The following is a 13502-nucleotide window of genomic DNA, read 5'->3' as shown; positions in this document are numbered from 1 at the left end:
ATGAATTTTTTATACTATCAAACATATTCTAAGATCTATTCCAATAAAGATGTAAAATATATTGATGATATCGTTATCAATCATGACTTTTAATATTATTTATATTATAATAAAAATAAACATACTTATAAATTAATATCCCTAACAGCTAATGTCATTAGAAATTTTATTCATCATTTTCCTATAATAAGATAAATTAATTCAGTGAAAGAAAATGCATGTCACAATGAAAACACAATTTTGGAAATGACAAGATAAAATACTCACGTCCTTCCCAACTCTAAGGCTTTATTTCATGTCGTTGTATTGTTTGTTTTTTTTTTTTTTTTAAAGTATAGAAAACTATCTTAACTTAAAAGTAATGGTGTTTCAACATAATAATATCAAATAAAATTAAATAAATAATTATGCCAATTATTGAATTATATAATAAACTAATCTATGACCTCACCACCCCCAATAATTCAAATCGTGACTAATTAATAACTAAAATCTAAAATTTGCTAATCTCAGGTAGAATAGATTTGTAATGCATTAATTCTTGGATTAGTTACATGCATTTTTAGGTAAAAATTTTGTATAGAATTGAGTAGAAATTAATGGGACCAAGTAGAAAATGGGAGGAAGCATGGAAAAGTAATCAATCATATGGTTGTTTTGAATGGAGCAGCAGCTGCCATGATTCAACTTTATATAGTTTTACAGTTGGCTTTTGACTGCCAATACATAATAATAATCCATAATATTCCATGGACCATGGTGCCACAGCCACAGCACCATGCCCATGCATGTGACACAATCAATCACACTTGCTTCCATGGGTCCAATGACTCAATGGTTAGTAGATGGGATGGGATGGGATGGGATGGATGGATACATCTTCTTCTTCAGGAGCAGACAGCCGCAATTGATGGCTAACATCATGGCTTTCCAAGTAAAAAAGAAAGGAGCAAACTAAAAGGCCACGAACCCACCCAAGCAAGCAGCAATAATAAGTCAAACATTTAGATGAAATGTCCAATCAACAAATTAAGGGAACCTTTCCTCTTGTTAATTAATTAGTCAGTCTCTTTTAATTTAATTTAGACGGGGGGGGGGGGGGGGGGGGGGGTTAGTTTGTTCTTATATATATATTTAAAAGCTAAAAAAGTTGGATTAAAGCATAATTAAGAGTTACATGTACACTCAAATTTAATATATTTACAACATTAAAATATTTTAATAAACAAACAAGAAGAAGACTCATCCTGCACATGAACCGAGGCCGTGAGAAAGGCGGAGACACATGCAATCCATTGCAAAGTACGCAATTGTCGGCTTTGGCTTTGAATTATTATGTTATGCAAAGAGTGTTGTAACATGCACCCCACTGCCACTATTGCTTACTTCCTAGTCACCAAAACCAAAACTATATAATAATAATAATAAATAGTGGGTGATTGATTGCGTTCCGTTACATAAGATAAGAGGTTGAATTTATTATTTTAGCTTCCCCTCTGAGGTGGGATTCTATATACTATATTGTTATGTGAAAAATGTTATTGGATCAGTGTTTTGCTGTTTACTGAAATGTCACTATTAATTAAACCTTTACAAAAAAATATCAAAAGAAATAATAATAATAATAATTATGCCATCGATTAGCCAATTGAAGCAGACCAAAAAATATTCCCTTTCCCCGTTGAGAATGACTGACTGACGTACAGATATAGCCTCGGCCTCGGCCTCTTCTTCCTTCTTATTAGTCTTCTGTTTATATATGATGAAAGACGCTTTCTCCGACCGTAAAACCACCACCACCAGCCCCAGTGCCACAGCGCAATCGGTGGCAGCGGCAATGCAGAAGCCATACTCATCATACTGCCGTTTCCTCCTCCTCCTCCTCCTCTCTCTGGGTCTTTCATGGCCCCAGAACCTGCAGGCGCAGTATCCCTACTACTACCATCCCGACAACAACGAAGGCTCCTCCGACCTCGTCCGCCTCGAATACCACATGGGTCCCGTCCTCGCCTCCCCCATCCACCTCTACATCGTCTGGTACGGCCACTGGAACCCCAGCCACCAGTCCACCATCCGCGACTTCCTCCACTCCCTCTCCTCCCCCGCCCCCTTCCCTTCCGTCGCCGACTGGTGGCGCACCGTCCGCCTCTATACCGACCAGACCGGCTCCAACATCACCCACACCATTTCCCTCTCCGCCGAGCACCACGACGCCTCCTACTCCCACGGCCGCTACCTCTCCCGCCTCGCCATCCAGTCCGTCATCAAAACCGCCGTCGCGTCCACCGCCCTGCCCCTCAATTACCGCAACGGGCTCTACTTAGTCCTCACCTCGTGGGACGTCCAGGTTCAGGACTTTTGCCGAGCAGTTTGCGGGTTCCACTACTTCACCTTCCCGACCATCGTCGGCGTCACCCTGCCCTACGCCTGGGTGGGCTACAGCGGCGCCCAGTGCCCCGGCATGTGCGCCTACCCCTTCGCCTGGCCGCCCAAGTACTACAATTCGTATTCAGAAGCCAACAAGAAGGACCACCTGGGAGACAGCAAAGTGACGATAATGGGGGCTCCGAATGGGGACGCGGGGGTGGACGGAATGATCAGCGTGATAGCGCACGAGCTGGCGGAGGTGTCGAGCAACCCGCTGGTGAACGCGTGGTACGCCGGGGACGACCCGACGGCGCCGACGGAGATAGCGGATCTGTGCGTGGGGGTGTACGGGAGCGGCGCTGGCGGGGGGTATGTCGGAGAAGTATATAAGGACTACTGGGGGAATGGTTTCAATCTGAATGGGGTGAGGGGGAGGAGGTTTATGGTGCAGTGGGTGTGGAGCCCTCTCAAGAGCGCCTGCTTTGGCCCCAACGCCGCCGTGAACTGATCGCCGGCCGGCAGCCACCGCCCTCGTCTCCGGTAGCTATGTATGGCTGGCTTTGTGTAAGCATGATGCATGTATCTCAAGTACAAGTAGCTAGGTTAATTATGACGTTCAAGAATTTTTTTTTTTTTTTTCTGCTAAGTTTAAGTGGAGATTTTAAGATATGAACTCTGAAATGTTTTGTTGTGTCTGATCTAAAATGGTACGTAGACGGTAGTATAGTTAATTATGAAATATTAATGAATAACTAATTATAATCCTCAATTCAATGTTAATGTTTGAGGAGGCTTCTTAGGAGTTCTTGGTTGGCAGTTGGTAATGGTACACACGTGGAGTCAGAAAAGAACACAAATCAATAGAGAGAAATTGACTGGCTAATATATAACCGGCCATATGGTAATTAGGTGGAGGAGGACCACCGCATCCGCATGGTTTATTATTATTATTCTTATTATTATTAGATTATTAATTGATCCTTTGGAGCTAAAGCATGCATATAGCTTTTGCCTTTTTTTTAATGATCGCTAATCATTTAATTTGTTTGTCTTGTGGTTGCTTGGGCCTTGTGGGAAGAGAATGAAGAGAATACCTTCTCTTTTTAATTACTTTATGAAATGGAGAGTGAGTGAACAGCATATCTGCATCTGCATATGTTCAAAAAAGTTTGATTGTAAGTCAACGTGATTCACATGTATTCTTCCTTTGAAACATTATTATTTCACAAACTCTTGCTATTTCATTATCAAGATTGCTATTCAGTATCGCCCTAAAATACAAGTGAGTTCAATTAGAATTCACATTAATAAATTATGAGTTCAATTCTTTACCCTACCCAACAAAACAAAATATTTACTTATGATTTATCTCTTTTGTTGAAACTAAAAACACAAACAATAGAAGACTACGCAAGAACAATAATCTCAAATTTTATCGATGCAAATCTTAAAAAATCTGACCTCCCTTTGTTTGTAATCATGGTATATAATCTGACCTCCCTTTGTTTGTAATCATGATATATATACTTACATGTGAAGAACAAACGAGTGGTGATCCAAACCTTGAAACAAACGTACTTGTCACTCCTCCCACTCACACCACCCACTCACACCACGACATTGGTGTGAATGTGAACTTATGTTGTTATTCACTTCTTATTGGGTCATATATTTGCTAATTCCTCGGCCCCTAATCATAAGAATCTTGGCTGAAAGACAAACAATAGTTATTAATATAAACACATGGAGTGGTTTTATTTTGTAATAATTATTCTACACCATCAACTTTATATTTAGTTGCTATTTTCCATTCTTTGTACGCTAATTAAAATAAACGATGTAATTTATCTCTTTATCTTATTTTAGTGAGTTTACCATAATCTATTTCAGCATGCTATATAAAAACAAAAACGAATAATTATTGGGAAACATGGGACCTGACAATAAAACTTTCACCTTGATAGTTGATGGTGGAGTAGACTGCAAGTGCAGGCAACCCAGTGGAGAAAATGAGAAAGAGAGCACTCCAACGCTTGTACTACTCATTCACTTCCCTGTAATAGATGATCAATATATAACTCACTCTTCTCTCTTTAAGGGTGAGGAGATACATACATACATACATACATATACACAAGATATTCTCAGGAACCAGAAACTACATGCTTCCTCTCCCAGTTCTCAACCCACTTTAGCCTCAACTCAGCTCAGCTCAGCTCAATTTTGTAACTCAAGCCCAAACGGGCCCTTAGCCGACAAAGCAAACCAAGTTCTTAGAGCAACTATTAACTGTTCAACTTGTGTCGCTAGACCTACTCTACATAGCTCCTGCGGATCTCATAAGTATAACTTTGGGGCCGAGAGATTTAAATTAGGAAAAGCTCACGTACATTTGAGCCTGAGAGATTTCGGGATAACATTCCTATTGAATTCAATTCTACTTTTTAGCACTGGAGGTTCTGTTGAAACTACAACACATCAGTGCATCGTATGCAAAAATGGTTAATAAGTCTGGCTACAAGGCTATCGGGCTCGGGAAGTAGAGCAGGTGTCAAGCTGTCCCAGAAATGAAACGTGAATGACTCATTCGATATTTTATTAAATATTTCATCTTGTTCAGCTCTTTCACCCTCCGTTGCAGGTGCAGAGAAGTACCTGGTTTAATTCAAACATAATAAGCAACAGAAGAGAAAGAACACAACACTCAAATTAGTTAACCAATGCAAGGATAGAGGAAATCAGTATAAACTGGATAAAGGTGCATCTATGCAAATTTTTGGAAATATATATCCCTATATATACTGGAAGCAAAGCAATATAATCCGAAGGTCTTATTAGTTATTAGTCTAACTGTACTGCAATCTAGCAGCAAACTCACGTTTATATCCTCTTATTGTTCTGTCCATCACAGATCAACCTATTCTTATTCCCAAGTGTTCATGTTTTGTTTGATATCCTGTCCTTCCCGGCACTAATAATTAGTGCATAGTATTTTGGAGGTCAAGATGCCAATGTTGGCCAGTAATCACTATCTGTTTCTGTTTTGGAGCAAATATGGATGTACACACAATTTGGACTATTGCCTAATTATAAGGCAGTCACCTACAGATGTGGATAGGCTAAGAAAATATGAAATCTTATTAACCTCTATGCCAGGGAGAGTGAACACTTTTCATCATTGAGAAGTTAATCTTCTATTGAATTAGTTTTCTTATAATGTCTAAATCCTCTTAGTCATGGCTTGGGCATTATATTATCAATTGGCACTACCCCAACCTTATTTGGGATAACCTCATTTCTAATGTTGTCTTTTCTTGTACAGCTGCACATCATCCTCATCGTGATGCTAGAGCATTGGTTCCTTTTTGCTTCCTTTTTTTTTTTTTGGCTAAGAGTTGGTTGAAAATGTTAACATGCAACATTGTTTCCATCACATAGGGAACCTTAACATATGGCCTACCATGGTCGGAGGAGAAATTTCTTGATTCTCAAATCTCAACTAGATGGACAATTGCGCGAGGACTAACATGGAACTTGAAATGTAGATTGTTTTTTTCTTTGTCATCATATATTTCCTATCTCCTACAAGTGCAAAATTATATGTTATATGCATGTGATGAGGTGCATAGGAGTGCAGGTCAAAGTAAATGAGGCTTTCCTCTTATGCTAATTTATCAGCTCACATATAGGTGTAAAACATTGCCTATGTTTTAACATATATGCAGCATCCTCCCGTGAACCCAAGGAAAAAATGATTATGCAGTTTGACAAGTAGCACATATCCAGTGTATCTTCTAACCATGTAGAATTCCCTGATTGCCAAAAAAAAATATGAAAGATATATAGCACCCTGGTTGGACAGAAATTAACACGGCTATTGGTACTCCGCCTCTTTGCTTCGACAAAATTTACATGTACCACACACAGTGTGTGAATCTAATCCATCTTGCTCATCCCATCTATTTGGGATGTATAGCTCTGAATTGGAAATAATAGTCACGAGCTCATTTAACCAATTCTCATTCAGAAGTATGACTATATTCATTCTAGCAATACCAAGGCCCTGTATATCACCCAATGCGTGTGTAATAAACACCTGGGTTGCATACAACCCAGCATCTGTCAATTTATTTGTAAATAATTGTCTGGATGACCATCAGTGGAAATACCTGAAACTATTCCCCATGATTTTTAAGGAAACATTGAAATGTGCACGTTGGTCATATATGAATCACTGATAAAGATATTTTGTGCTTTTAACTTCCACTAATATAATGTATGAAATATAATCCTCTAAATAAGCATGCAAAATCACCTACTTTGCAATGAATTTGGACACATACCTTCTGATATTGCTCCGGTTTATGGGGAAGAAAGCAAAAGAAGGTAGCAATTTCAGTTCCATTCTCTCATTATAGGTGTTATTATCTCTTAAAAACTTCTTTGCTACTCTTGTCAAAAGATCAGCCCCATTCCACCTCAAGCGGGTCTCATCATATGTAGAATAAAACTCTGTCAAACACTCCATTATGAAGGGACTGCAAGCAATGTTCAAGCAGATATGAGAAGTGGAAAGAATAGGAAAATAAAGGAAATGAATAGCGGTATTTCTTGCTATCTAAATTCTACAATAAAATAATAGTTTAATTGCTCAGATGTAGATTCTTTCCATGAATGCCATATAGTTATATGTCTGTGTAGCATCCATAAACTAAATAGTTATATATCTGTTTTCTTGCTTTCTTCCAATGAACCCTATCTCGAAGTGTTTTGAATATTTGATGGCAGTTTAAGAGACAGACACGGTATATAGTATATAAACAGAAAAACATTTGTCTGACATAGTGGCAAGAAATAGACAAAGTAACAAAGGTATTGAATTGATTTTACCAAGAAAAAATAAATAAATAAATAAATAAAAGTATTGAATGGTTATAAATTATATTAATAGGATAAATAATTATGATTTTCCATTACTTTTCACAATTGCAAATTACTTAATGGGGAAAAGAACTATTCATAGAACACCTCTCATGGAATTATGTGGCTATTTAGGTGCCACGAGAATAGGTTTAAATATAGATTTTATGAGCTTAATTAGAAGTTTCAAAAAGAAACTGGTAAGCTAATTGGTGAAGTAGTTTCTTCAGATCTTTATAGTCTGATGAAACGGTAATTGTGTCGAGTAACTCTATAGTTAGAGAAGGGTATCATTTTTCAACCTTGCTAAGTTTCTCAATAGAATTAGAAGAAAGGTATCTCACTGGTAATTTCACTAATGTGAATAAAGATAGAAAGAAAATGAAAAAAGATGGATAGGAAGCAAAAACAATAAGGTGATGGCTTAACAAGTACCTGTGCTTTCTAAATGACATCACAGCCCCATTCAGGAAACTCCCACCACCACTCAAGGAATTTCCAGCTTGTTCGTCCTCCAAACCAATTGTATTATTAAGTGCAGATAATGGTCTCAACACTATAATGTCAGAGTCAAGATAAAGTCCACCATATCTGAAGAACACAATGAAAACAAATATATAAATTGAAGTTAAAAATAATTGCCACAGTTAGAAAAAACACCACTTGACTAGAAAAATTTATCGTGAAATCAATGACTCAAGTACATTATCACCCTCCAAGTGAAAAAAGAAACCAAAAGAATCGTTCGCTGGGATTAGAAAAGGACATTAAATTGATGAAATTATTCACTTTTTGAGATGCAACTGAAAACTACAGCAGCAAGGATATTAAAAGTACAGAAAAAACAGCAAAGAATAACATGAGCCTCATTATGTGACATCCCAGGTGCCTGCAACTCGGGAGCCTCATCAATTGGTGGCTACCTTTTCTGATAGGAATATTGCAATGTTAAAACCTGTGGGTTTCCATTTTATGTCATTGATGCAGCTTTACACGATCTCTAGTCGTACAATTCTTATTTCCCTAACCAATCCTTAGAATCAGATCACAACAATATGACTGTTCCATCAGAAAGGGTAGTGGGATAAAATCAAGGGAAAACAAAAAAAGGACATCCAAGAAAAGAAATCTGGAAGATATTTGAGATAGAAGCAAATTAAACATGCATGAAGTTTCCAGCAAAATCTACCACAAGAAAAAGACAAGATAAAAAGATAGTACTAATATCTTCTTACAATTACTTCTTAAACATTATAAAAAAAAATACTAATATCTATCATTCATTTGCTATTGTCCATAACAATCAGTTGAAAGAAGAATTTGCTTTCTTCCCGCAGCACAAATATGAATTATTTACATTTCAATTTTGACATCCTATGTTGATTTGAACCAAGTTTTTTTTTTTTTTAACAATTAAATCATTTAAAGTTAAGGAAACTAAAAATAGTTTGATACACTCTCAATATCGAAATTTTTGATAAATAAACAAATAATCTAATCATCGTTTTTGAAGTTGAGTTTAGCTTGTTATTTGGGTCATATTCTTATGGTTCCTGAAATCTAGAGTGATCAAGGTTGTATTAGCAAAATTCCAAAACGATCTGGCTGCACCAAAATCCAGATTATCTAACCCACTTACATTAAAAAAAACAGCATGCCAGACCTCATTATTAAGCATTTGATTACCTACCCTGAATCCAACAAGATGCTTCCTGGGTGAAAAAAGAAAAAGCAAAGCAAGGGAATTACAAACAGTGAGTTAAAAGGCATGCAAATTGCACTTCGCCTCAAGGGAAATCCCAAACCAAACATCTCAGCTACAACATTAGGGGTTCAAGGTAAGTTACAAGAAAGCAGAAGGCATTGAAACTTCACAACTCTAGGATCAACACTCCTCTTAGTATGGATGAAGTCTCTTTGATTTACCTTTCATAAATTGAGAAATGAACAGAGAAAAAACAGAATCGGATATTGTAATTTTTTTTTCTATAAATAAGGAATTTACAAACAAACTTGATGAAATGTTGTCTCGAGTATATCCTAGAAGATCAGTGAAGGCATGCAGTGATATAATTGGCTATTGGAGGCTTAGAAAGATAGTTGTATCCCATGTGTAATTAGTAATAGTTGTGGGGTGAAACTGTAATTATCCAATTCTTGTCATTGTCATGTCAGCCCTATAATTCTATAAATAGGGCAAGGGGTAGCCAGTTAAGTCAGATTCTATTCTTCTGTTTCTATGTAACGAGTGCACTGTTCTGAGAGAAAAGCTGGGTGTTTCCTTCCGTTAAAGCTTTGTAATCTTGGAAAGCTGTTGAGGTGTACTCAGGATAGTTAGAAGGAGGGATTCTACTGCTGTATTGATAGTTCTTCTTCTTAATAAGACTGCTAGGAGGGCTCTTTGAAGGCTGGATGTAGGTTTCCTCAAAGGAAACCGAACCAGGATAAATCTTTGCGTTGTGTGGTTTGCCTTCTGTTTCTTGTTCTTATTTTCATTCTGTTTGATTGCTTATATTTTCTGTTTTCAATTCCTATAATTGCTGGGTGGATTTGAGAGTGTTGAGAGAGGCATATTCCATCTAAGGGTCATTCCGCATAGTCCTAGGATAACAAAACTGCTGAAGACAGCTCATTAAAAAATTGATTAATTTACTTATGAGAGGACCCATTTTCAAGCATCATTGCTGGGCTCATTGTACTCTACCAACTAATCACAAAGACTGCTCACCTTAATTTGGCCAGGTTAATGACATGGGAACACAGATGTCACTTTCTTTTTCCAATTCAAAAATAAATAAAAACCAAAAATGCAAATATATATTTTAAAAGACTCAGGTTTTCTTTCGTGAGTGAAACCATCCAGCAGTCTCATTAGCTCCATTACATAATCATCCACCAAAACATCCATTGAGTTCACAAATTCTTTGGTTGTTTTCACATTCTCTATGCTTGGTTTTATTTTCTCCTTCCTCATAACAATGCCTCCTCTTCTCATGGAGTTCCAAACTCTAACCAAAATTCTGATTCTTCTATGCAAACCGTGGCTTAACTCTCATCATTCAGCCTAGAGGACCAGAGACAAGATCAACAGGATTGGTAGGAGTCACTTCTTATTCCTCATTGATTAGGGATGTTGCTACTCGGTGGCTTGTAATTAAGGGGGAAAAAAAGATGTTATTTTCTTCTGTTGCTCATTGCAGAAAAATCAGGTTGGGAAGCAAATTTGTAATTAAGAAATAGAGGATTAGAATGTAAAGGTATGAGATTTATTAAAAAGAATTTATGCAAATGCTTGTAATTATGGATTTCTTTCATATTCTCCTCTCTCAATTTCCCTTTTTCCTGCTATTTCACAACTGTGATGCAGAAATGACTCGTGCGTGTCCCAAGTAAAGATACATTATTACAAGGATATTAGACAATGCAAACCATGCCTTCTAATAACAACGAGAAACAAAGTTCATATTCATTATATGTAGAATACAAGTCAAACTTACTTGTAGAGAGCAGCAAGCCGAACAAGTTCACTGTAGTGAGTAGAATAGAAGCTTGTCTTTCTCCATTCAAACCAGACTGAAGCAAAAATATGGGTAGGTGTATCTTTCAAGAGTTCATCAAGATTTGGCATGGCAACAGCTACCCTAAAACTGGAAACAGATAAATATATGTTTTTAACTACTACATAACTGTGTTTTACACAGAATTACTGCTGGTGGAAAAACTGTTGGCATCACCAATGTTCACAAAAACCCAAGCAAGGGTATGCAAGCATTTAGTTTACTGTGAATGCACCCTAAATTAAGTATGCCGTTTCAGGTGAAACCAACCGAACAACCATCAGGTATCAGTTACTAGAAATTCACGCCCAAAAAGAAAATCAAATAAAACAAACTAGACACCAAGAAAAGTTATAGAAATTACCCATTCTTCACAAATCCTTCGAAGAAATTAAGTTCAACAGTCTCAGAGAACACAACCACACAAACATCCTGATGGTGGAAGAGAAGACTTTCAATCCCTCGTTGGTGCCTAACGCTGAAGTTCCATGGTGCTGAGTTCCACACCATAAAAACCCTCATGGTACACTTTCCTTTTCTGAAGAAAGTATCAATGAAGTTTGAAAAAGATAGCTGAGGGTGCAGGCCAGGAAAGTAGCCCCATATTTTGCCATTAGCATGTATTTCACTAGACGACTCAGATTTAATCTTAGTATTAGCTTCCAAATTTTTCCTACCACGTGATTGAACTGAATTACTAGTTGATGAATCAAAAACCTTGCCAATACTTTCTGCAGTTCTATGTTGAACTTCCCCATGCCTATTGCTCCTCAATGATAAATTAGATGAATCACCAATTATCTTTATGTGGGAACGGATACTAGCATTGTCACGTAACGTCCGTCTCTCCACCCTCTTCATTTCACTCCTACTTTCCCCAAAACTCTCGATTTCCTCGGTCTTAGCATTAGTACTAGTAGAATCCATCTTGACAACACCCTTCGTAACACCTTCAACCAACTTAGGTTTGGGCTTGGAGTTCAATTTCATCTCTTGGGTTGAATCTTCAAATCCTAATGGTTTCTTGGACGAAAATGGCACTTTCTTGAATTCATTCAACAAACTCTTCTGGAAGAGCTTGTCTCCCCTGGTAAGGCTGGTGACGCCAACGCCATCAGGATCTTGCAGAAGGGGATTGTTGAGTGGATTCAGGGTCTCCAAATTGGACTTGAACATTCTATCCCTCCTCAAGAAATCGCTCTTGGCATCAAACCAAGGTCCCCACCCTTCCCTCAATGGCGAAACCCTAGACCCTATCTTCAACAAAAGCGCGTCCTCAATCCCCCTCACCCGAACCATCTTACTCCTCACAGCTTCATCCACAGGCAAGTCGTCCGAACCAAATGCCACCTTGCTCCGATCCTCCGACCCCACATTCGCATCGAAGCTCTCGTAGTCTTCCCATTGATCAATAGATCGCTTATTAAAAGCGCGCCGAATGACGCCATTCACGTGATCGAAGTAGTACTTGGTGCCCCTAGAGCGATCGCTTTCATCTTCCTCCGAGTCTACCGAATTAGTATCATCGTCGTCTGAAACCCTGGACTCCTCCTGGACGACGTCGTCCAGCTCGTCGATCCGGTCGTCGGAGGCCTTGCCGGAGTGAGCGTCCTCGATGTCGGCGTCGTCTAGCAAGGGATCTGAAACAGCGTCGTCCTCGGAGCGTACCTGGTAGTGGTAGTGACGCGAGTCGCCGCTAGATCCGAGTCGGCTGTGAAGGAGCGAGACGGAAAGGAGGAGGAGGACGGCGGCAATCATGGCGCAGACGTGCGCGCCGAAGCGGGGGCGCCGCCGTGCACGGAGGTTCCTCAGCATCCTGTACAAGTGCGTCAAGTTTTCATGACCTCAAAACTCATTTCGTTGATGAATCCATGCATATGTAGAATTCAGTGTCGAGATTTGTCGGAGCCGACGGTGGCTGACGGCAGTGGGTGGTGTTTCCGGCGGCCGGTACTTAAAATGAGACAACTAAACTAATGATGCAGTACAAGGTAAGGCAAGTACCATGCGAATTGCGAAGCACGCTGCTACAATGCTAGCCTGCTAGCTTCCATTGTTAAATGCTTTAAATATGTTACAAAAATATGAAAAACAAAAAGAAAAATGTGAAAAGAGATCTAATCTATAGGAAAATGCTAGAAAGCCCGACGAGCTTACCGATAATTTTATAAAAGGGGCAAAAAGTTGATTTTGCCCTCACGCCTGCTTTTTCCCTCCACCTCCCATGAATTCCCCCCTGCTCTGGTGTGTCTCTCCTGCCATGGCCGCTGCCTCGCCTTACCTCGCTGTCGTCGCCTTTCTGTCATGGCCGCATCAGCTCGCCTTCGCCGACAGTCGCTCCCCTCCCATGGCCGCACCTCCGCTGTCTTTGTCTCTCCGCAACGCCTCGTTGCTATGCCGCCATCACCTCCCCTCGCGTCGCTGCAGCAAAGAGCAATGGCAGAGGCGATGCTTTGCAAATTTGCAAAGTTTGAGGGGGCAATTTTATCTTTTTGCCCCTTTTCTGTAAGGCCCTCGGTAAACCTTTCAAGAGGGCATGCTATTGCAAAGATAGAAATGTTTCTATAGGATTGGGCCACCGCTTCTCTTTAATTTCGTTTGTCAATAACATAACAATTTTTATTGTAATGAATTTAAAAATAAAAAAAATATTTATAT

The 13502-nt window shown here is 39.0% G+C and overlaps 2 protein-coding genes across 3 annotated transcripts; one reads left to right on the top strand and one right to left on the bottom strand.

Annotated features, from left to right (window-relative positions):
- Positions 1–1727: 1727 nt before the first annotated feature.
- Positions 1728–3048, top strand: LOC127807583 (protein EXORDIUM-like 7). Its single transcript, XM_052345567.1, has one exon. The coding sequence runs from the start codon at positions 1760–1762 to the stop codon at positions 2873–2875; it is 1116 nt and encodes a 371-aa protein (XP_052201527.1). The 5' UTR covers positions 1728–1759; the 3' UTR covers positions 2876–3048.
- Positions 3049–4305: 1257 nt separating this feature from the next.
- Positions 4306–12891, bottom strand: LOC127808202 (uncharacterized protein At4g19900). Of its 2 annotated transcripts, XM_052346625.1 has the most exons (5): positions 11209–12891; positions 10785–10934; positions 7723–7878; positions 6711–6905; positions 4306–5022 (listed from the first exon to the last, which is right to left on the bottom strand). In XM_052346625.1, the coding sequence occupies exons 1-5, from the start codon at positions 12657–12659 to the stop codon at positions 4836–4838; spliced, it is 2139 nt and encodes a 712-aa protein (XP_052202585.1). In that variant the 5' UTR covers positions 12660–12891; the 3' UTR covers positions 4306–4835. The 2 variants fall into 2 exon arrangements, with proteins under 2 accessions (XP_052202585.1, XP_052202586.1); XM_052346626.1 differs by lacking the exon at positions 10785–10934.
- Positions 12892–13502: the final 611 nt, after the last annotated feature.

This window comes from Diospyros lotus, chromosome 8, assembly GCF_014633365.1.
Source record: "Diospyros lotus cultivar Yz01 chromosome 8, ASM1463336v1, whole genome shotgun sequence".
Taxonomy (NCBI): domain Eukaryota; kingdom Viridiplantae; phylum Streptophyta; class Magnoliopsida; order Ericales; family Ebenaceae; genus Diospyros; species Diospyros lotus.
This window is presented reverse-complemented; position numbering and strand designations above follow the sequence as displayed.